The following is a 25,695-nucleotide window of genomic DNA, read 5'->3' as shown; positions in this document are numbered from 1 at the left end:
AAGGATTTTGCCCCCTAAGAATTCCTAGTTCTGACTCAAATTGCCCTAACATGAACAATTATCTTCATGTGATTATAAACATTCACTCCAAATATTGTTTAATCTCTGTAGGTCACTAAGCAGATAAGTAATCATGTGGGAGGGAATTATAAAAACCCCCAGGCAGGTTTGCTCCGTGGGTGGCTCAGAGTGAGTACCCATGTATGCATTGGGAAGGGCAACTCTTTGTAATCTTTAGAAAATATAAGCAAAGTGATTAGGCAAAGAAAGATAATGGAATGAAATTTTAATCATCAAAATATGAGCAGTGACAACTTGCTCTGAAATGTTTAGGCTTGTATTTCTTCCCTATTCCATAAATATCAATTTAATTATATGATAATATAATCCAATTATTGGATTCTAGAAAAGCAAACTCTTAATAAAAGGAAGCCAGGGCCCCTAAGTTGTTCATTTTCTAAGACCATAGTTTCCTTTAGATGTTCTTACTGCTTCTGAAATAGGGGTTTCCCAGTTTCTTCCTGGGTTATTTTTCTCCTTATTTCCATTCTAAGAGACCACTGCCTTTTGTCCTTTCATGTCATTATACCTTCAAAGTATCAATTTCAGACTAAAGCAATGCTTTATGTGACTGGCATTTTTTAAGGAATAAAGTAACATAAAGTAATGTTTCCAGAGATTCAAATATCAAAATAACTTTATTTTTAATTTGGCCATTTTAACAATTCATTTCCATGAAATCTGTACAAGGCATTGAGCCAGACATGGTGAGAGGCATAAAGATAAACAGACTTGCTCCTGTTGTCCAGGAGCTCACAGTCTTGGGGAAGAGCTAGGCCACATCAAATAACCTTTTGGGGGCCAAAGTATGACAAGTGACAGAAGAGAGGTGCAGAGAGGATCTATGCAAGTACCAAGGAAGGAGAGATTACTTCTAGTTTGATGGTCAGGGGAAATTTCTTGGAAACAATCTTGATGATGAATGAGAAGAATCTGGCAAACACAGTGGTGGAGACAGATGCTCTGGGTGCAAAAGAAACCTGGAGCAGAGTTTCTAGGACAGGAATGCATGCGTGTACTCGGGGGTCACAGGTGTGTGATGGAGAGGAGGCAGGAAAAGGAGGCAGGCCTTCATTTTCTGTGTGATAAATGCCATGGCCAGGAGGTGAGACTTTATTCTGGAATAATGGGCAACCATTGTCTTACTCTAGGCTTTGAAACAGGAAATGACGTGATCCGAGTAAAATTCAATTCAGCTCAACACTTGATGTAGTGGATACAGAGTCATATTCTTGGTGCTGCCCTCAGTGACCTTCACATTGGTGGGGACAGATGTATAAACGGATAACATCAGTAAAACGTCATATTTTAAGCTAAAATAGATGTATGTACAGGAAGCTGTGGGGGCCCGGAGAAGGTACTCTGGGGGTAAAGGGAGAAGTTGATCCCTGCTATGAGTCTTGTGAGAAAGGTAAGAATTACTTAGATAAAGAGGAGAGGGAAGGATAGTCTAGACTGAGAGGACACAGGGAACAAAGTCACAGAGCACCAGCTGACGCTGGGTGTGTAAAGAGAGAGAGCAGTTCCATTCTACAGGCCTGTTCAGCATGAGGCAGAGAGAAGGGAGTGAGCGAGGAGGGGGAGATGAGGGGCAGGGATGGTCCTTTGGAAACTTCGCTCAGTGTGGAGGCAGGGGAACCGGGAGACTACTGGAGTGCTCAGAGCCTACGGTGGTGCTGCGGTTAGGAGGCACGCCCAAATGGGAATTCCAAACTTTACACACAGCCCTGGCACTTACGGGGGTTCAAGTTCATATTGACTGACAACTCTCATTAATACTCTGTTATTTCCTAGTCTTAAGCATTCCCAGCACTCCCGGGAGCCTTTCAATCTCCAAAAAGAGCCTTCACCACATCTATGGGACCACCTTGGTCCCTTAATGCCCTTTTTCTTTTCTGCCACGCCAGTGGGACACTCTCTCCCTGTGAGTGTTAATCTTTGACTTGTTTGGCTTTCTGCCCTGGCCTCAAATCTTTACATAGAGATTTTTTTCCTTTCTCTCCTCCGCAACCAGGGCTTGATGATGTGAAAGCAAGTGGGCTACGTTGTGATTGGGAGGGGAAGGGTGCAGTGCGAGGCTAAATTTGTGATGGAGGCACAGAGAGGTAGGATTCTTTTTTTAAAAATTGATTTTTTTTAGAGAAAGAAAGAGCGCGCGAGAGAGAAAAACATCAATTGGTTGCCTCCTGAGTGGGGATCAAAGCTGCAGTCTAGGTACGTGCCCTGACCAGGAATTGAACCCGCCACCTTTTGCTGTACAGGATGATGCTCCAACCAACTGAATCACACCAGCCAGGGCAAGGGGTAGGATTCTAATACTGCTTTCTAGACCTAGAATAAACAACAACAGTGTGATATTATTCACCATGACCTAGAAATACAAATAGAGGAGCATATTTAAGAGGTGGGAATAGATGACAAATTTGAATTTGTATATGCTGAGCCTGGAGTGTCAGCAAGACAGTTGGGTCATATTTAGCAAGCACAGTGCTTTAATTCAATGTAATATGCCAGCAGTCTCCAAACCTGTGTGCTTAAAATACCATTCATGGTCAAACACCACAGACAAATGACATGGAGATTGATTATACACTAATAAATCCTGTAGGAAAACACCCATTTAACTTAATTTCCTATGCTTTTCCTATATTTTCCCCAAAATATCTATTGACATCATTTGGAATGTTGTTGTTTTTCCCCAGGAACAGTGTTTTAAGAAATGCTCATTATAGCGCTAAGGAGCTGTGATCAGAGGATGATTAAAATAAGAACTTGGGGGTGGAGGGGGCTATTTGCATGGAAGGGAGAGTTGAAGCATTGTGAACTGATGACTCACCCAGAGTGAACACAGAGAGAAAGGAGGTTGGAGAAAGAATCTTTACAAATACTGTTTGATACCTCAAACGGCACGAACGAACATAATTTGGAGAGGCAGCAAACTGACAGAAAAAGCATGGGTTTCAGAATTGACATGTGTGACAAGTGATCTAATCTCTAAGTCTCAGTTTTCTTATCTAAGAAATAATGCCCATCTCGTTGGGTTGTACTGAGATTTAAAATAGATAATATATAAAGCACCTACCACACAGTATTCACCTAATCCACTCTCAATAATCAATATTATGATTACTATTTTAATTTAAATATTCTTGATAAGTTGAAGCAAAACTTTGGTGATTACAGTGCTATATTAAACCTGAATGTTGGAACAATTACACAGGAGAACCCTTAGTCATTGCTATAAAAAAAAACCCGAATGCAAGGAAGCAACTCCAGTTCAGACAAACTTGGGTCAGGAACAGTGGGACAGGAATGGAAGCCACAGAAGCCAGGCAAGGGGAGAAGACACCACAGGAATTTCCCTAAGGCATCCATGACTAGTTTTTTTTCATCAGTTTTTCATGAAGAGATGCTGGAAGCTAATATCAGAACCTTAGTGAATTATTTGCTCTCCCTAAAAAATTATGAGCTAACCCCTCCTCCACCCTCCCAGCATCTGGCTGTAGGTATCAGTCTGGCCTGGGGAGACATCCTCTGACAATAGTCATTATCAGGCACCCTCAAGGGCAGGCCAGGGGGAGAGGCCTCAGTGACAGAATACTGGGCTAATGAGATATACTCCTGTCTGAAGATGTCAGAGTGTCACAAACACAGGCCTCCGTCATTTTCAGTATTGGTCAGTTGAGCATCCAAGGTCAAAAAAGATTTTGAATTTAGAGTTAAGAGTTCTGCTGACTGTCACAGCTGGTTAGCTCTTCTCTGTCCCAGCACAAAACTGGGACAATTACTATGATTTTATCTGGATCAGCTCGTCTCAAACCCTAAAGGGATGGTGACTAGAATGTATTATTTTGCAGAGTTTTTTCTGCAGGACTCAGATCGGTCGAAGGAGTTTGTGTTGTTCAGATTAGCCATTTAACATGACTAGCCAGTGTTCTTAACCAAGGAGTCATCCCATAACACCCAAGATGTAGATGGAGGAGGTCACTAAGGGTGGTGAACCGCTCTTTGAGGAAGCGTTTAGGGCATCAAGGTTGTTCAGATCCTTGGGAAGGGACAGTGTCAGGGTGACAACTGATTTATGCGTGTGGATACACAAGGGTATTGTGGCAGGAGATGCTCATTAGTTATTCTCTGAGCAAAGCTAGGCTAAAATAGAAATGAAATTTACCCTAGAAATTCATAGCGTCTCTCTCAGGAAAGCACTTGCTGTCAAAAATGGATAATTCTGTAACAGATTTGTTTATATGGTCACTTGCCTAAAAATCACAAGACTGGGGCATAATGAATAGATATAAAACAGTAAACAGTGCTGCTCGAAATAGTGTCTCAAGACTGGCAGCGTCAGCATTGCCTGAATCTAGCATCACCTAGAAGGGCAAATTCTCAGGTTCCACCCTAGGCATACAGGAAACAGAATCTCTAGGCAATGTGTTTTTAAAAGTTTTCCAGATACTTTTTTGTTGTTGTTGTTAAATTTTATTTTTGATTAAAATATTACAGATGTCCCTTTTTCTCCCCAATGACCCGTTCCACCCTGTCCCTTCCCCCTCCCCAGTCCCTCTCCCCACCATTGTCCGTGGGCTGTGCATATATGCATATAAATTCTCTGGTTACTCTCTCCCCCTCCACCCACCCTCCCTCCTCCATCCCTCTGACATTCATCAGTCTCATCTATGCCTCCATGTCATTGAATCTATTCTGTTCATCAGTTTATTAAGTTCTTTAGATTCCAAGTATAAGCGAGATCATGTGATATTTGTCTTTTGCTGCCTGGCTTATTTCACTTAGCATATTATTTCTAGATACTTCTTGCTATACTATAATTCCCACTTCCATTAGCTCACTACACTAGCTGGCTTCCTTGTCTTTCTACTCTTGGTTTCCAGTTCTTTCATCCTTGTGGTAGCTAATTAGACCACCTGGTTATCTATGAGCTTAATTTTATAATTTTTAACATCAACCTAAATCAGAATTCTTTTGTGCAACCCTGTATTAAAAACTGATTCTTAGTCTTGTAATTTTGTTTGCAGCAGTAAGACCAGAGGTGTAAGTTCTGCTCACGTCCAGGATAACAATGGTATGAATTAGGGATGAAAAAGGGAGAAAAGTACTTACATGGGCTGTGAGCTGCTCCTGGGAAGCTTTCACTTCAGCGTGCAACTTCTCAATGTACTGAAATGGAGAAGAGTTTAGAAACAAAGTGTATAACTCTTCCTTTTATGTATTCAAAGTATTCTAGATATAAATATGTACAAGTTCTCAAATCTTGTGAAAGTATTGCAGATATAAATATGTACCAATTCTCAAACCTTTGAATGGCATTATCTCAGCTAGAGGTTTTGAAAATTATCATTAAAGAAATTTATTGTATCCATCCCGATCTCTCTTCCATTCTATGGAAGAGCCCAATGATAAAGTACATGAATGTGTTAAGAATTAGAAAACGATTGGGAAAGATGATGTTTGCTAATGTACTGCAGGTAATGTTAATCTACCTCATATCATATATACATAGATATGAGGCCAAATGGGTTTGTCTTTGTAATACATGGATATGTTTTTCTAAGAATATATATATAAAATATATATTCTGTGAAACATATGTTATATGTAATATATATTCTGTGGAATATATATATATATTCCAAAGGCAGGTACAAATCCATTTGAGTTGAACAAGAGGTAAATTTATACTATAACACATATATAAATGTCCAGAGATTCAGAGGTGAATAACTTCTTATAAAGAATTGATTAAAAGCATATGCCAAATTTTCTGATCCACTGTTTTACAACACAGAAGCTATTCCTTAACTAAGTTTAACCTTGAAAACTAAGAAACATTTGTATAGTCAATACTACTTACAAAATAAATATTCAGCTAATATGATTCAAAGGGATACATGTCAAACAAACTTTAAAAATATTACTATGTAAATATTTATCAAGGAATACAATTACGTTTAGCAAATACAAATATTATTTGCCATCTTGAACTTAAATCTGAATCTCCAACCCAGCCAGTAAGGACTGTAGAATTGTTAGCTCATATCTGTTTAGGTAACTTTTAAAATGAAGATGATTTTTCTTCTACCTCATACCTGGTCTCTTTCAAGAACCATTTTTTCGAACGGTTCCCCACTGTGTTCCTTGTGGTCCAGAGCCTCTAGTTTTTCCTCCAGCCAGGAAACTTGCTCAAGCAGCTTTGACTTTGTTCCTTCAGAGGCTAAAAGCTAAAGACATTTGCTTGTAAGGGTATGTAACTATCATGACTTTTTTTAAAGCTTCTTTTAAAAGTCCAATTTATAAACAAATTACTCCCATCAATGTCTCTTAAATATGAAAGTGGCTTTTGGAATATTCCTCATAGCTGACAAATGATTAGACAGATAAGGAGATAATATTGATTTTATTTATTTTTTTATTATAAAGATCTTTTGGGCAAGAGATGAGACCACATAGTTACAACAGGCAGAGGGATTTCTAGTGCAATGATCTCAACAGTCATCTTTATTATGTTACAAGATCACTTTATTTGTACAGCTGTATCTGAAATCTATATCGTAGTTCACATGTGGTTCTTGAAACTGAACTCTTGGGGGACTACAGCTCTCCAGAAAGAGTAGGAGTTCTGATTCCCTTAAATGTTCACCATATAAGCAGCTGGGTAGATGGAGCTGAAGGAAAATGAAGGAATTTCAAGTTGAAATTTGATCAAGGGCAAGTCTATGGTAAACTGTAACCCCCTCCCCCCCAAAAAAAGTCTAGAAGTGACTGTCTTTGTTTTACTGTTTGTAGGTTCTTCTTGAGGAAAGTGGTAGTTTGATAGTCCCTAGTCCCTCAATTCCCTCGGAGAGCCCCTAGACCAGCTTTTCCTTTCATTCAGGCAGCTTGCTCTGCTTTTTCGGCTATAGGTCAGCAACAATTCTGACAGAGTCCCCGGAAAGGGACACACAACCTTGTGTTCATTCCAGCTTCTGGGGTATCATCTGAGGCAGGGATCTCAGCGGATACATGCCTTTTTTGTTTTACTCCAAGTGTTATTGTGAAGCCTATCATCTCATCTTGAAAAGTGCAGCAAGTATTTAATGACAATTTACCCAGTGGGGAAGCATGAAGAGGTTGGTCTACTGTGGAAGTCACGAGGGCACATCATATTTACTGGCATCCATCCATCCATCCATTCATCTGCACAAATCGCCCACTTCACAAATATTTGTCTAGTTGGCACTCTCCACAGCCATTGTATTATATGTTAGAGATCACGGAAGTGCAATGAAAGGATCAGAAGGAACACACATGTCCTGAACTGTGGGCTATGCCTTTCTACTCTCAGTGACTTGGGAGGCCTGTGGTGCTCCTCATGGGCACTAACACAGTTAACTCTTGGGTGCACCATGGTTTGGGAATGTGGTCTAGTTTTTCTGAGCACCCTATTTTATTATACAGTTTAGAGTAACAGCTAAGCATACAGACTCTTGAGTGAGACCCTTTGGGTAAAAATCTCAGTTTGCTCCTTACTACCTATGTGATTTGGGCAAGTTGCTCAGTCTCCCTGGGCTTGATTTTTCTACCTGTAAATGGGAATGGGGATGGAAAGCATAGTACTTACCTCATGGGTTTGCTTTGAGGATTATCTGAGTTTATATAGGGAAACACTCAAAATAACTCCTGGAACACATCAAGTACTCAGTAGCTATTATTATTTCTTCTACCTTCTCTAGATTGCAGTAAGCACTCATATGTGTCTTATCCAAATATTTATTAGTTGAATTGTAAAACAAAATATCTGAAGACGTCACAGCCTCTGTGAGCTGGCTACCCTAAACTCAAACTGGGCGTGATTTGTTCACTTCCTGTAAGCACTCTGTGCTTCAGGGAAAAGGCTTCTCTACGTCTAGTATTTTTTCTCTCAAATATATTCTTTCTCAGTCTGGCCTATTTTGTGTCCATATTGCTCCTAATCTGTAATTCCTCCAGGCACCCTTTAATCATCTGTCTTTTAAATCTTCCTTCTATTTTTTTTAGGCCTTTACTTATTCACTCAATGGATTTTCATTGATTCACTCACTTGTTAAAGAAATATGTTGAACATTTATTATGTGTAAGACTTTGGGGGTAAAAAATGAAACCGATATTGTTCATATTCTCAAGTACCTCCCACTGTACCAGATATTTTAAAAACTATTACATAATATGAAAGTGTATAGATAAATAATAATCGTAATTAACATTTACTGGGTACATTCCAGGTATTTTGCCAAACCTTTTGTTTTCATGTTTATTTATCTTAATTCAGCTTCATACCCATTTTGGAGATGAGAAAATTCACTGAGTTCAATGTGGTTGTACAATTTGCCCAAGGATGTGGCAAGTAAATGTTGGGACACAAGCTTTCAGTAGTGGACATTGGATCCGATACCATCAACCCAAATTTGAGGGGTCTGACTATTACAATAATGGTCTCCTCTCCTCTTTGCTGCTGATTGGTTCAGGAATCAAAGCCTAAACCAATCAGAGCCTCGCTTTTCTTTGGCAACAGTTACTGTATGAGGAGATGTGACCTAATTTGGACCACTCGCTACACAGGAGGAACTTTGATGATTTGGAGACACACTCTCTCTTATATACCAGATATGAATGCTACTGTAGCCACCCTACAAATATCAGGAATAAGTTATGTGACAAAACCACACTCTGAATAGAAGAGTGGAAAAAACCTGCTGTAGTTCACATTATTGAAATGTTTTATCAAGCAATCTTGAAGCATGTCCTACCTTGAGACTTACACTTAGTGAGATAATATGTTTCCTTATTGTGTAGGAGTTGAGTTTTCTATGACTTGCTATTACAAGCATATTCCTGATAAACTCACGTCTGATTACAAAATTCCATGCTCTTGACAATAAGTGAGTAAAATCTATAGAAAAACAACAGTAACTAACATTTATTTGGTAACTACCTGCTGTGTGCTATCTATGTATGTGTTAACTTATTCTATTGCTCAAAACCCTATAAGGATTTCTATTTATATTTCTTATTGTTATGACTATTTTAAAGGTTGAGGAACTAGATACTTTTAGGGATGAATTAACTTGCCCACAGCTAGTAAGAAGAGGTTGGCTTTGGGTCAATATTGGTCTGCTTCCACCTCTGGTTTCTATATTATATCCAAACCCTAACTCTGAGGTTGCCTGCAAAGGTGAGGCAGCCTCATCTTTGTGATTTTTCTCCCCTTACTATGTTGCCTTCTGCATTGTTTCTCTGCATATTTGTTTATTTGCCTGAAGAAAATTAATTTTGTTTCTAAGGCCTGAGAATTCTGAAATACCATCTGCTTCCTTTTCATATGGACACCAACCCCATCTCATTCTCCTCCTGTCCGGGGTTTCTGTCTTCACATCCCTTTGACTCAGATATGTTTATCTCAGGTTCAGCTTAACTCTAAAACACCTTGACTTGGAGTCAGAAGGTCTATGTTTTAGCCTTAACCCCACAACTCACTGGCTATGACCTTGATACCCAAAATAGGATTTTACTATGCTACTTTTCCATATTTTTCCATGGTACTTCTCTATTCACATGTATTCAAACTAGCTTATAAATTGTCCAGAAGAATGAATGGGGAGTTTGGTCAAGACTTACTACAAGACATAATCAAACAGGCCAGGAGCAATCTTTGCTGAGATAGTTCTGTTTATTAACTTTTAAACGGAGTCTTAGTTCTCAAATGTATCATCACCTTACAAAAGCAGGATAAAGGGATATTATTTCCTCTTCATGTGGACATGTTGGGGCAAGAACCAGTAATTTACTGTTGGATTACATTATATAATGATGAAACTGTTTATCAGCATAGGAAAATTGGTATTTCCCCAGCCTCTTTGAAAATGGCCCATTAAATATCCCTGATAATCCAAAAAGAAAGAAAATGGCCCATTAAATATCCCTGATAATCCAAAAAGAAAGAAAAGAGATGAGAGCAAAATAAAATAAGAAGTATACATTTAATTTTTTGTTAATTTAAGCACCTCATAAAAGACTGTGCTCTACTGCCCAGTCACAATGTTAGCTGCCAGTTCGAATTCACTCCCTTGTTTTGATGGGGGCTTCAGAACTTTACAAAGTCTAATTTTCAATTCCAGAAACCCTTAGGATTGCTTCCTAAATTCAAATTCAAATTCAATTTCAAATTCAAATTCTGGGTTAGAAAACAAGGCATCAAAGTAAGTAACAGGAAATCCAAGTTAGCAGCTACAAGATATGACAATTGAACTTAAAAACTCTGGGGACCTTGAGCATTGCTTCTTTTTTTTGTTTTTTCTTTTTTACTTTTTTCATTACAACTACTGTTTTACAGAGTAACTGTTTTGAAAGAGCATAGAAAAGAAAGCTCGGTCCAACTTAGCATCAAGTATCTGCTTATAAAAAGAGTAGAAATGCATCTAGTCTTTAAATGATCAATTTTTATGTATCCTAATTAGCCAGCTTTGCAGAATGTATAGTTCACATGATGCTGGGAGGCTAATATTCTACCTTTGACTCCTTTTGAAGACCAGGCTCCCCTTCTCTTTTGCTCATGATCCTAACAACTTTGAAGTGAAGAGGTGATTTAAAAAGCACTAACAACATTTGTCTTAAGAATTATGTAAAATAAAGATACAACTTCATATTATACACTTGAAGCTGTGTAAATCCACTTAAAAAAATTCAACTTTTAATATGTACCTCAATGTACAATAAAGATAATTATAAAGATATTGTAACAGTTAAAACTCAAAGGAAGATAAATTTTATCCACTGTACAATTAATTTATTGATACAGTCAAGAAAGTGTATTGACATATTTTAGAATTGTACTCAAGATAATAGTTAAGACAAAATGGTTTGTTTAATCACTTTGAATAATATTTTTATGAATAAAATTGGCTATATATTTTTTTTAATTTAAAATTTTTTCAGTTACAGTTTACATTCAATATTATTTTGTATTAGTTTCAGGTGTTCAGCATAATGGTTAGTGGAAATGTTTCTTAATTTAAAACAATCAACATCTTTGGTCATTAATTAAGGAAATGCAAATCAAAACCATGAGATTCCACTTTATAGCCACTATGGTGGCTGTAATTTAAAAGGAATTAAATTAAGGACACATAAAGGAATGAAGTACTGATACTTACAATAACTTGGATGAACCTCAGAAACATTGTGCTAAGTGAAAGAAGCCAGACACAAAAGGTCACGTATTGCATTATTCCTTTCATATGAAATATCCAGAATAGTAACTCATAGAGACAGAAAGCAGATTAGTGGTTGGCAGGGAATGGGAGGAGGGGAATGAGAAGTGATTATTTAATGGGTACAAAGTGTTCTGGGGGTGAAGAGAAAGTGTTGAAACTTTTGAGAGGCGGTGGTTGCTCAACAAAGGGGATACACTAAATGCCACCGAATTGCACCCTTTAAAATGGTTAATCATATATTATGTGAATTTGGCCTCCCTAAAAATAAAATAAAAAATGACTTTCTAGTTAGCTTTCAAGAAAATTGTTAGCATTACATCCATTTATTGAGTGTTATTAGAAAAAAATAACAAAATTGGGTTGACTGGTTTCATTTTAAGTTACTGAACACAAACCTCAGACAGATACTCAACAATGTTCTGAAATCAAAATATCACTATATTTTTCTTCTAGTAAATTGACTTTCCCCTTTTCCGACATAACTATTTATTACTCTCTACTATTTTCTCAAATGTCTTTTCATACTTTCTCTTCAAAATTCCACCCCTCCCCTCCCCCCAATAACCACCTCATCAATAGTTCACAGTAAAAATAGAAGCTGCCAGATGGCTGGCTACTCCTTCATCTTCCCACCAGCCAGTATATAAACCTTTCTGCAGCAGACACCACTCATCTATTTCCCTACAGTTGTCTCCCATTTATCCCTTGCTACCAGACAGAAGATTTGGATTAGCTACCAGCCACAAGTTTAGGGGAGCTTGCCCTTGTCCAGCCCCAGCGAATGAATCGCAATTGAACTAAGCCAGCCATGTTGGTCTCATTCCCAGGTAGAGAAGAGTATTTTAGGCAGGGGCCTGCAATCCAGTAGAGGCCAGTGGAGCCTGAGGAGAAGGATTTTACCAGATCTGTAAAAAAGACACACAGGAGGAAGCACATCTCTTTTTCTCAGGATATTTTGACTGAATAGAATACTTAAAATGGCTATAGATATCTTATAAGTGTGACACAGTCAACCCTGAGGATGGCAGAGCAAAGGGTGACTAACACCTGTGTTCTCGGTGATGTTCTTGAGCCACTGAATTAACCAACCCTGGAACTGCCCCACCTCTAGACTTATTCTTTTGTGAGGTGCTAGTGGCCTTGTTACATTACTTTAACTTGGTTTCCGTTACTTGAAGGGAAAAGCAGTCTTATTGAGCAAATGGAGAAGGTGTTCTGACAATCAAAGGCCAGCCTTTGACTTGGCTTTGAATTCCACCTTGTCTGTCACAAAACCTTTGCTTTGGGAATTTCCACTCCTTCCCACCCCAAATCCATTTCTGCAATTTATCTATCTCACTCTTTCTGGATGATTCTATTCAGCATATAAACATGTTATAGTAATTCTCATGTATGAAAGCTGTCCATTGAACTCTCTGCATCTCCACCTCCAGTCATTCCATTTCTATGCTTCTTTTCCCACTCAAACTTCTTAAAATGATTGCCTACCCACACTCTTATCAGTTTCTTACATACTCTCTTTTTCTTTAAAGAAAAAAATTGGCTTATATAACTGGGAAGTCAGAAATAGATTTTTGTTTCACTCACAACTCGATTTCACAAACTCAAAAGAAGTCATAGTGTTCTGTCTCTTTTTAACTCCATAACTTGGTTTTGCTCCTGTCTGTTGGCCTCATTATTTCCCTGTGCAGACAAACTTCCTTCACACAGTGGAAAATGTTACCTATAGCCTTCCAGGTTCATGACCTCGATTGTCAGACAATTTGCCCTCAAGTAACAATCGAAAAAGGACTTGATTTGGCCCATCCCTGTTCACATGACCTCTCCTGGGTCATTATTTATGGTCAGGAAAATGGAATATCATATTGACTGGACCTGTGTCCTATGCTCAAAGATCATTCCCTCCAGCCAGGAATACTGTGGTTGACAGCCACAGAATTATTACAAGATTGAAGCCCAGAGGAGCGATTCTTCAGAAAACAGACATAAAAACTGAGGCCAATTAAATATCACCTTCTGGGTATTCAACACAATTACACCCTTATGTTCATACGTGTATTCAATTCCCCAAATGCTTCTGTGTAATATGGCGCATCTATTCTACATTAATCCAAAATGCACTCACCCCCTCCAAAAAGGAGACAACCCAAAGTCATATTCAAGTTACTGCACCTAGCGTCACATTCAGATTCCAAATTTTGTGCAATCCTCCCTGACTCATGTCCGGATGAGTCTCATCATGATATGGCACCTAAAAACTAAATAAATTGTGTATCTCCTTAATCTGTCTAAAATATAGGAAAAATAGGACAATCACAATATAATTTCCCTTTAGAAAAAGGAACACAGGGAAACAACTTACATTTGTGTCAGGCTATTGCAAACACCACACTCTACTAGTCAGAGATAGTAAGCCTGTCCCCGCAATGCAGTGACTGGAGGGTTCTGACCTCTGGGAGCCTTCTTTGTCCGTTTCTTCTATGGCCACCATTGAGAAACATGCTAGAGGACATTCCTTTGGTGGGGGTTGTACTAAGTTCAAGTTTTGGGTATGTTATTAGTTCCTCTATTTGTCAGGACTGTTTCAGTCATGTTACAGAAACACAGTGCACATTGGCTGAGGTTAGAGAGAAGTAATTGGATCATTTAGCTGGGAAGGAGAGGCACAGATGATTCTGAGTCTCACATTAGATTCTCAGGATTTTCTCACTCTACCATCACTGGCATCTCTCTCTCTCTCATACCAGAGAAGAAAAATTTCTGCTGGCTGGGAAGAGTGCTGCCTTGAATTATGTTTCTCTCCGAACCTCTCTTCAGTTGACTTCTGTCTTCCACTAGTCTACTGCAACTGACCTCACCTATAATTCTCATTTTAACAAATGCAACAGACAAATTTCTGGTCATCTGATTCAACCTCTCAGTAAAATATTATATTTGAGAATTCCATGACTCTTGAAACACTCTCTTCTTTCTGCTTCCAGGACATGATTCTCTGGATTTCTTCCTGATTCTCAGTTTCCTTGACTAGACTTTCTTTTTCTTCCAATACTCTAAATATTGAAATCTGAGAGTTTGATCCAGGGCTCAATACTCTCCCTTCTCTACGCTCATTCCCTAGCTGATTTTATTAGGTTTCATGGTTTAAACACTAGTCACATGACACAGCTTTTTTACATAGTGTCAGATAGACAGACAGACAGACACACACACACACACACACTCACACACCAGTCTACTTGATATTGTCACTTGAATGTGTACTAGGCATCTAAAAATTAATCTATTCAAAATGAACTCCTTATATCATATATCTTCCACAGACTTCCCTTCTTAATAAATAGAACCACCCATCCATATGCTTAAGCCACAAATATATTTAAAACTTCTCTTTCCCTCATCATTTATCCAGTCCATCAGAATACAATGATCAAAACCTCCCCATTGAGTAATGAATATTTTTATATTCATCTTCTTTCATTTTCTGTACTTCTAGATCTTCTCCAAACCCACACCCATATACACAGCAATTAATACTGCAGAATAGGTTTCCTGTGTCACTCAGAAACCACTCAAAAACAAACTGAGTTGGCAAACCTTGTGGAGCTAATCCTACAAAGAGAGGAGTGACTTCACTTAAAAACAAAGGCTCCCCTTGTGCTTAATGCTTCACAAGCTGACTTAGACTAGTACTACAAACTATGACACTCCTTGGCAACAAATTACAGAGGCAAGCACTTTAAAAATTACCTATCCTATCTGTGGAATGGGCAGGAACCTCTGGCTCTAAGGATATACACTTAGTTCACAGAACTGGTTTGGTCTCATTTTAATTTTGCAGCTTAAAACAAACAACAAATTTCTCATCCTACCCTATCCTAGACAGAACAAACTTTTATGTTTATTAATAATTCTGCCTTGAATGAGTTATTTCCAGCCATTTCTAGGTTCAGGCACATCTTAAAATAGACCTCAAAGGCCTATAATTTAGAAGCATAGTTACCCACTGAGGTAGTGTGCTAGGGCTGCTATAAAAGAGCGCCACAAACTGGTTGGCTTAAGCAACATAACTTTATTGTTTCATAGTTCTGGAGACTAGAAATCCAAGATCAAGGTGTCAGTAGGGTTGGTCTCTTCTGTGGGTTATGGAAAAGAATCTCTCCTATATGTCTCATCTGTTGGTGATTTTCTGAGGATCTGGGGATCCTTGGCTTGTAGAAGCATGACCCTAGTCTCCACCTTCATGTTTATATGGCTTTCTTCCTGTATTTCTGTGTCCAAATTTCCAACTTTAATGAGGACAACAACTCTATTGAATTAGAGGCCCATCTTACTCTAATATGTCCTCATCTGAATGAATTACATCTGCAAGAACCCTATTTCAGATAAAGTCATGTTCTGAGGTGCTGGGAGTTAGAATTACAACATTTGAATTTAAAGGGGACACAATTCAACCCATAACACCTCCAAAGGTGGAAGGGGAGGAAACTGAGTAATGAAGGAACATTTGAGCTCTCAGTGAAAACAGAGAGAAATATTTACTAAAAGGTCAATAAATACAGGCATACCTCAGAGATATTGCAGCTTTGGTTCCAGACCACAGCAATAAAGTGTATTGGTATCACAATAATGTGAGTCACATAAATTTTTTGGTTTCCCAGTGCATATAAAAGTCATGTTTATACTATATTGTAGCCTATTAAGTGTGCAATAGCATTATGTCTAAAAAGAACAATGTATATACCTTAATTTAAAAATACTTTATAGCCCGGCCGATGTGACTCAGTGGTTGAGCATCGACCCATGAATCAGGAGGTCATGGCTTGATTCCTGGTTAGGGCACATGCCCAGGTTGTGGCTCAGTCTCAAGTAGGGGCCATGCAGGAGGTAGCTGATCAATGATTCTCTTTCATCATTGATGTTTCTATAACTCTCTCCCTCTCCCTTCCTTTCTCTAAAATCAATACAAATATATTAAAAAAATAGTTTATGGCTAAAAAATGCCAACAGTCATCTGAGCCTTCAGTGAGTTGTAATCTTTTTGCTGGTGGAGGGTCTAGCCTTGATGTTGACACAATGTTCATAGCTGCTATTGATCAGGCTGGTAGCTGCTAAAGGTTGGGTGGCTGCAGCAATTTCTTAAAATAAGACAGCAATCAAGTTTGCCATTTCGATTGACTCTTCCTTTCATGAACAATTTCTGTGTAGCATGTAATGATGCTTGATAGCATTTTACCCAGAGTAGAACTTCTTTCAAAATTGGAGTCAATCCTTACAATACCCTACCTACTGCTTTATCAACTAAGTTTACATAATTTTCTAAATCCTTTGTTGTCATTTCAACAATCTTCACAGTATCTTCATTCATCTCAAGAAACCACTTTCTTTGCTCATACATAAGAAGCAACTTCTCATTGGTTAAAGTTTTATCATGAGTTTGCAGTAATTCAGTCACACCTTCAGGCTCCACTTCTATTTCTGGTTATCTTGCTATTTCTACCACATCTGCAGTTATCCCTCCACTGACATGTTGAATCCCTCAAAGTCATCCATGAGGATTGGAATCAACTTCTTCCAAACTATTAATGCTGATGTTTTGACCTCTTATGAATCATGAATGTTCTTAATGGCATCTAGAATGGGAACTCCTTTCCACAAAGTTTTCAATTTACTTTGCTCAGACCCATAAAAGGAATCACTATCTGTGGCAGCTATAGCCTTATGAAATGTACATTTTAAATGACAAGACTTGAAAGTCAAAACTACTCCTGACCCACAGGCTGAAGAACGGATGTTGTGTTAGCACTCATGAAAACAACACTGATCTCATTGTATATCTCCATCAGAGCTCTTGGGTGAGACCAGGTTCATTGACAATGACCAGTAATATTTTGTAAGAAAATTTTTTTTCTGAGCTGTAGGTCTCAACACTGGGCGTAAAATATTCAGTAAACCAAGTTGTAAAGCGATGTGCTGTCATCCAGGCTTTGTTGTTCCATTTACAGAGCACAGGGAGTGTAGATTCAGCATAATTGTTAAGAGCCCTAGGATTTTGGGAATGCTAAATGAGCACTGGCTTCAACTTAATGTCCCCAGCTGCATTACCCTTTAACAGGAGAGCCAGCCTGTCCTTTGAAGCTTTGAAGCTTTGAAGCTTTGAAGCTTTGAAGCCAGGTATTGACTTCTCTCTAACTATGAAAGTCTTGGTGGCATCTTCTTCCAATATGGGGCTGTTTTTCTATATTAAAAATCTGTTATTTACTGTAGCCACCTTTATTACCTGAGCTAGGTCTTCTGGATAACTTGTTGCAGCTTCTACATCAGTAGTACTTGCTGCTTTACCTTCCACTTTCATGTATGAAGATATCTTCTTTCCTTAAACCTCACAAACCAACCTCTCCTAGCTTCAGATTTGTCTTCTGCAGCTTCCTCACCTCTCTCAACCTTCACAGAACTGAAGAGAGTTAGGGCCTTGCCCTGGATTAAGCTTTGGCTTAAGGGAATATTATAGCTCATTTAATCTTCTATCCAGATCACTAAAACATTTTTCCTATTACAATAAGGCTGTTTCACTTTCTTATCATCTGTGTAATTACTGGATAGCACCTTTACTTTCCTTCAAGAACTTTTCCTTTGCATTCACAAGTTGGCTAACTGTTGGGTATAAGAGGCGTAGCTTTTGGCCTATCTCAGCTTTTGACATGCCTTCCTCACTGAGTCAATCGTTTCTAGTTTTTGATTTAAAGTGAAAGATGTGCAACTCTTCCTTTCCCTTGAATACTTAGAGTCCATTGTAAGGTTATTATTTGGCCTAATTTTAATATTGTTTTGTCTCAGGGAATAGGGAGATAGACAGGGGTATGGTCAGTTGGTGGAGTGTGGTCAATTAAATTTGCTCTTTTATGTGGGCAAGATTTGTGGCATCCCACCCCCAAACAATTAAATAGTAACATCAAAGATCACTGGTCACAGATCACCATAACTAATATAATAATAATAAAAATTTTGACATATTGCAGGAATTTCCAAAATGTGACACAGAGACACAAAGTGAGCAAATGTTGTTAGAAAAACAGTACCAATAGACTTAATTGATGTAGGGTTGCCACAAACCTTTAATTTTTAAAAAGTGTAATATCTATAAAGTGCTATAAAACAAAACACAATAGAATGAGGCATGCCTGTAATTGAAATATAGTGTTAGGCCATGCATAGGGAGTCCTAAGTTTCCTTTAATCTCCAAAAAAATTCTTTGGGCCTTATTAGTAGATAAGAATAGCAGAGAGAAATGAGATATGAGAAAAGGTGAGGCAATTAATCATTGGCTTTGATGTAAAGGTCAAGTGCTTGGATATAAAAATCAAAAAGCAATAATGTCAGATTCTGAAAAATTGAAGGCAACAATTGCAAGGGCCTAGGACCCATTCAAATGATACAGCCAGTCCCTCTAATTCCAGCACATTCTCAGAGTACTTTCTTGGGACAGGGCACAAGCTTCCCCTGCTGGTAGGACTCAGAGAGTTGACTCTTCACTCTCTGACTTGGGGCAATGCATTCTGCTATCCTTGAGTTTCTCTCAAGGGTCTCCTTTTCTACTCAGATCTTATTAATGTCTAGCTTAATAAAGGACAGTTGGAGTTCTCATACCTGCTCTGTGTTCAATCTTTCATGTGGCACCTGGAAAACTTCTCTGTCAGCTTGTGAAAGAATAATAGTGAAAAAGGCCAATAACCTGTTACTATTATTCTGCAAATATTTTCAACTTTGATTATCCCGTGAAGGGTATCAGGGACTGCCTGTCACCATATATCTATTCAATAATGGTGAGAGACTTGCATTTATACAACCCCAAATGTAAACATTAAACTCTTCCTGAGGCTAATAAATGAGACCTTCACACACAAAACACATGGTCATCTAAAGTTTTCTCTTTGAAATCCCAGGGACTGAAAAATGGGGGGAAGAAGAAGAATTTATTTCTAGCCCCTTCCCAACCCTTTAGTGTCTCCTCATTAGGCCATCTCCAGTTAGTGTAATGAAAAGAGCATGAACTTTGACATCTGAGAGATAAGTGGATAAATCCTAACTTGACTTTGAGACCTCAGGGAAGTCACTATCTGAATTTCTTCCCTGGAGTCTATGGTGTAGAGGAAGACACAAATAAATAGATAGTTACAGTTGGCGGGAGTGGGGAAGTGGGAGAGGAATTATGAGAGCACCTGGAAGGCCATCTAACCCAAACCTGAAGGAGGAAGAGAAGCATTTTGGGGAATGTAGTAAGTAACTGATGAAGAAATGCATTGGAATTTGTTGGATAATGGGGAGGGGATGAGAGGAGGTGGTGGGAGCAGAGCAATTCTAGTCAGAAGCAGAGGCAAAACGTTTTAATTAAAATTTGACTCTAAGGAACAAGGCCTTTGTTTTTTCTTACATGGGAAAGGTAATGGAGAATATGGCACATTAAAAAATTGGAAGTGGTATAATTGTGATATGCAGGGAGAGGCATAAGATAAAACTGCAAAACAAGTAGAGGGTCAGACTACAGATGATTTGTAAGATCTGTTAAGGAGTAATAGATTTGGCCCTGATGGTAAAAGGGGGGCTAATTTAGGATTTAAGCCAAGGAGTCATATAAAGTGTGTGTTGTGGAATCTTCACTCTGGCTGCAGTGTTGAGAAGCCATTAAACAAGGACCATAATAAGAGTAAAATCAGGAGCTACTTCTGTAGCTGGTGGCTTGGACAAGGGCAATGATGGTGAAAATAGAGAAAAAAAGATGGATTCAAGAACTATTTGAGAGAAAAGAAGCAAAGCAGCACAGATTTCTGATATGAGCCATAAGGTTTCTGGTGGCACCTATCCCTGGCCTAGGGGATATGGGAGAAGGAACAGATCTGGGGCAGGAAGCTAAGGTGCAGGTAGAGTTTGAACTGACTGTGAGACCTTGATGGAGAGATTCAGTAGACAGTTGGATATTCACGTATGGGGTCAGGAAGAAGATCAGACTAATGACAAAGACAGATTGTGCACCCTAAAGGCAGGTCACACAGGAGAATATACAGAAAGAGTGTAAACGAGGACTGCAATCCCACAAAAGCCTTTCATCACTTGCAAAATAGGGATACAATTCTCCAGGGAGTTTAGGAGAAATACATGAATTAACATACAGCAGAATACTTAGCTCACAGTACAGGTTCAACAAATATTTATTGAATGAATATATGAATAATTGAAGCAAAGCGTATACCTAATTTACTAATTTCCTTGTAGAGATTAAGCAAAGTGAAAGTAAGGTTGCCATCTTTGAGAAAATCTTATGAAGAAAATGCAGGTTATGCACATGCAAAAAAACACCTGCTCTTATCAGCAGAACCATTGACTCTTAAGGGACAAGGCCTTTTGCTTTTTCTTAGACAAGAAAGTCACATTTATTAGCACCCAGTCAGCTATTTTAAACTGACCTCTGATCTTGACATTTACAAGCAAAAGGAAGTCTTTGGTTATGTAACAAACCAGCAGTCCACACAGCCCGCCTGTAACAACAGTAACAACAGAAGCCCATTTGTCATTGTGCCTGACTATTCAAAACAACACGTCTCTTCACCAGCTTGAATTTTTTCCCTTACATTCTCTGAGGCTCCCAATTGACGCCTAACAATCCAGTAGGGGGGTGAAGATTGGCGTCTGCTTAGATAGGAGGGGGTGTGTGTGGGTTTCTAAACTTTCTGAAGAGTTTATAAAAGAAACTCTTTTATAAAGTTAACCAGAATTAAATTATTTAACAAAATTCCCAATAACTATGTTTTATGGTGATAAGGAAACCCATGCCAGGTCAAACAAATGGCTTATGATTTTATGGCATTAAAGTAGACTTCCAAATAGATTGGAAAACAAAAACTCATTCATAAAAACTCATGATTTCAGGCTGGCATATCAAGCATAATTTCTGAGCATTTGCAGAAATGAATACTCCTACCAAGGGCACAGTGCTTATTTCAAACAAACTTGACATCAACAGATCCACTGTTATATTTAAACAACAAAAAAGACCCAGAACATTCTCGGTGGGCAATCTCAAATCAAATGCATTAAATCACTTTTAGCTACTTATACACATATTCGGAAGTCTAAAACTTTACTGGAGACCTATATTCTTTCTATTCCTAAACTTAAAGGAAATATAGATTGATCACTGAGTTGCAAATAATGGGAGTTTATTTTAGAGCCTTAGGTATAAAATGACAAATGACTTTTGGTTATTAGAGTCAAAGGTGCTAGTCTTTTGTCTTGTGTTTGCTTGCTTGTTTTACTGAGTGTTAAAGGTAAACGATCAGTTAGAAGATTTATTCAAGCCCCAGCTATTGCGTAAGTAGAAGAGGTTCACTGTGATTCTCACACTAAGAAAGGGTGTTTGGTAAAGGACCCTGGAGACTGAATCTAAATTCCAGCTCAAAAGTTTATCTGAGGTTTCCAACCAACAATACCTCATGAAAGTCACACAGTTATAGAGCAATGGAGAATTGAGAGTTTATAGAGTTATACATCTATAAACAATTGATTTTTGATGAGGCTGTCAAAACTATCCAATGGGGAAAAAATCATCTCTTCAAGAAATGGCTTTGGCCTATGAACACATGTTCTTAAGAAAAGGTACAGTGAATTTTAAAAACACTTAAGTTCTGACATCAGCCTCACTGTTTATTACCTATCTGACCTTGGGCAAATGACTTAATGTTTTGGGGTCTCATTTTCTTCATAAGGTTATAATAATAGCACCTCTCATAGGGTTCTCATGTGGATCAAATGGAATATCTTTAAATCTAAGCACAGTACCTGGAACACTGTAGGTGCTTAATAGATACCAGTTCCTTCACTCACCATCTACCATTACAATGCATAGCAGGCCTCTGGTACCAGTCACACATTCTTGTAGGATCCAAGCTTAGACATTCCCTCACTTCACCCCCCTTTCACTCTTTGTCCCCGTTGTTGCTTCTGTAGGCAGGGAGATCCCCAGGGGGGAAAAAAGCAAAAAGAATCTTCTTTGAAAGTAACATAACTGGTCAAGTTTACTACAGAGTGTGGAAGCAGGAAGGCCCTGTTAAAAGTTTTATTTTTGGCCTTCGGCAGTGTTCCTCTCACCAGGTAAGGAAAAAATTATATCTCACTGGCATATAAGTTATTACTAAGAAGTAAGAAAAAGTCTCAGATATGTTTTTCCCAAAAATTGGGGAATAAAACTACCACGGTCATCTCCACTGAAATTTCTCTGCATTTTGGGTATCACCAATAAGGCTGTTTACGAAAACAAAAGGGGAAAAATTATTTTAATGCTCCAGAAGGTCATATGCTATATCTTGTCTCATTCCTACCTGAAAAAAACACAGTGGTTGGAAAATATAGATCAAGTTCCCCGCCAAATTTCCCACCTCCTAGTTTTTGCGCCAAATCATGACATCTCTTTCCCCGCTGGTGTTTATGGCACACTTAATATGCAACGAATATTTTGCTGGATATTTTGTTAGAAGATGCCTGAAGCTAATTCAGACTACGTGGTTGTTATTGAACTCACCTCCTTAGTGGGGGAATGACCACAGATTGCCCCATTCTCCAACTTCCTTAAGAAAACCCTGAAATGACCAGATACAAGCCCTGCTCATTCAGCTCCCAGGCTGGGCAAAATCATAGACTGGGCAAAAATAAACAGAAGACCAAGGAGGTGATGCAGAAAGGAAGGACAAGGTTAGCTACTGAAGCCCCTTTATTAAGGTCTCAGAAAAACTGAAAAAGACTAGGAGGGAAAGCGGGGAGCTGGGGTACAGAGGGTGACTTTTCCTGGTTGAAAAACTATAAGGAGAAGAGCTACTGTGCTATGTTTGGGTAGCTTTCAAACACTTTGAGAGACATTAATAAAAAATAATAAAAAATTTCTCTCTCTCTCTCTCTCTCTCTCTCTCTCTCTCTCTCTCACACACACACACACACACACACACACACACACACACACTCACACACACAGACCTATGACACATAATCCCACAGTTCTATTATGACTGCTACCAGGAGTGGAGATAAATGAGTATGTGCTGAGAACCTACTAAGAGCCAGATACGCTTATTTAATCCTCACAACAGCCGTATGAAGCCAGTATGTTTACCCCCTTCTAGATAAGACAGCTGTGACTCAGAGAAATTAAGTGAAGCACCCAAGGTCATAAAGCTAGCAAGTAATGGAGCAGGAACAAAGCCCCAGCTCTCCTGGGCCTGCTGCGGGGAGCTGGGAACCAGAAGCTGCTGCTGAGTGAGGCACGGGGTCAACATTTTTTTTTGCCAGAGGAAGCATCTCAGGAACTGGCCTGCAGCGTCCTCTGCACTGGGGTGTCTCTGGATCTGTGCTCCATTGTGAAACGGGGTTTTCCTGGCACTTTCTTAGCACAAAAAGCTGTGGCATCTCAGCACAAAAGCTGTGGGATCTATTTGCTTGTATAAGGTCAAAAATGCAGCCCACCAGCGTCTTTCTTTGTCCCTCCTGTGTGCACCGGTGATAAAAGCCAGCACACATACAAAAACTGAGTTTATGAATTTCAACAGAAACCTTTTTACTCTTCTTGCCGTCTCTTCCTTAACACCATTTCTTCTTTACTATCCCCCTTCTCGATCTTTATCTACTAGTCAGTTTCCAGGTGTTTCCTCCCACTGATCTTAAACTATAGAAAATATAATTGAGTATTTTCTTTAGCAAAACTTGGTAATGTTTTGTGTTATTTACCATTGTAACCCTGGACAAGAGTTGGATTCTTATGACCCTTTCTCACTCTGTCCAACTGAATTGCTGCAAACTTACTTCTTATAGCTCTGAATAGCCCAGATTATAAGTCTTGTTTGCAAATTATCCTGATCTCATATTTCTTTTTTGCTTTTTAACAATGGTGACATGACTGCAGAGAAATAAAGAATAATTGTTAGCTAGAGGGGACTAACAAGAGTTCTGTTTACTATGTGACTTCACAGACGAAGTGGCCACAATCTCCTTATTTTCTCATTATTTCTAAGTTTCTTTCTTCCTTTGTTTTGTTTTTTGTTTGTTTTTGTGGGTTTTTTTCCTTCATAGTGAAACAACAGAGACCTTGCTGAAAGGAACCTTAGAAAGGTTCAGTTTAAGTAAACTGAGGCCCAGGACTAAGTGATTCTTATTGCAGTTGAAACCTAGGCATCTATACTTTTCATTCTGAGTTAATTTTTCTTCTCTAAGAGGCAAAGCCAGGAGGTAAAAGTCTGGCTGACAGTGAGATTTACCCTTTTCTCAAAGGCAGAATCTATTGGTTGACAACACTGAGAGCTTTCACTCCTTAGCTACAGCACAAATCTTTGTCCCTGCTGTTTCCTCTGTTCTCCCCTAGCCCACCAGGCAGGCCCATCTGGCCAGTGCTCAGCTGGAGGGCTGACAATTTTGATTACCACGAAAGCCAGCTAGCATTCCCACCATCCTGTGACAAATCATTATCTTTAAAAGAAGCCTTAAGATGTATACATGTATACAGGCAAAAAAATATTCCTACACACACACACACACACACACACACACACACACACACACACACACACGTCATTGTCGTGAATACTAAAGACAGTTTCTCTGTCTGCACCCACTTCGTGGGATAGTCTGGCAAGGAGACAGTGGCACCCAGTGGACAAATGCTTGACTGTCTGAGACAGGTGTTCCGTTCTGAAATGTTCCCGTGTCTCAACCTTAAGAAATGCCATTTGCTCCCCTTACCTTTCACTCTTCTTCTGTCATCCTATTTTTAAAACAGCTACTGAATTTAAAAGTAGTGGGGGGAGTGGGATGTTCTTACAGTTTTTATCTTTTCAAGAATAGGACTAAACTAAAACACTGGAGAAAGCAAACATTTCAGGATTAAATCCTCTGAGAACAGTGTCTATATTTGATTAACCTATTTTGATAGTAACAGTGGAGACAGCCAAACGTAGTAAAATACTCAATTTTTAATTAAAAATGTAATCTTGAAAATGTCTGTCATGTGCTTTGTTTTTTTACACATTATACTTTCCTTTTCCTCAAACCACTGCCAACTTCCAATTGAATTCACTTAGTTAAGCAAATTTGGTAACTCCAAGGACAATTCTTCAGGAAAAAACAATTCTGCAACTTAATATTGTGCACTTTATCTGGGAACCATACAAATCTCTATTTTGACTCTACATCTTTCATTGATTGTTTTGGTTGTGAACTTCTTGGCTAGAGAAGCCCCGAGTATATATATTTCTTCCCAAAACACCAAACTAGCATCTTACTCGTGGTAGGTATAAAGAAGTTGAATAAAATCCAGTTTCCATTTCACATATTTAATCTTCTAAATACTGAAAAAAAATGG

The 25,695-nt window shown here is 38.6% G+C and overlaps 1 protein-coding gene across 1 annotated transcript in view; it reads right to left on the bottom strand.

Annotated features, from left to right (window-relative positions):
• Positions 1-25,695, bottom strand: part of CCDC192 (coiled-coil domain containing 192) — a 153,943-nt gene that overhangs the window by 114,184 nt on the left and 14,064 nt on the right. The window contains exons 3-4 of the mRNA XM_087815195.1: positions 6,165-6,296; positions 5,179-5,235 (exon numbers count right to left, since the gene is read on the bottom strand). Coding sequence (XP_087671321.1) covers positions 5,179-5,235; positions 6,165-6,296 — 189 coding nt within the window. The remainder of the gene's footprint in view (positions 1-5,178; positions 5,236-6,164; positions 6,297-25,695) is intronic.

Source organism: Miniopterus natalensis, chromosome 3 (genome assembly GCF_054644295.1).
Source record: "Miniopterus natalensis isolate mMinNat1 chromosome 3, mMinNat1.hap1, whole genome shotgun sequence".
NCBI lineage: Eukaryota > Metazoa > Chordata > Mammalia > Chiroptera > Miniopteridae > Miniopterus > Miniopterus natalensis.
Note: the sequence above shows the minus strand (reverse complement) of the source record. Positions and strands in the feature narration are given on the sequence as shown.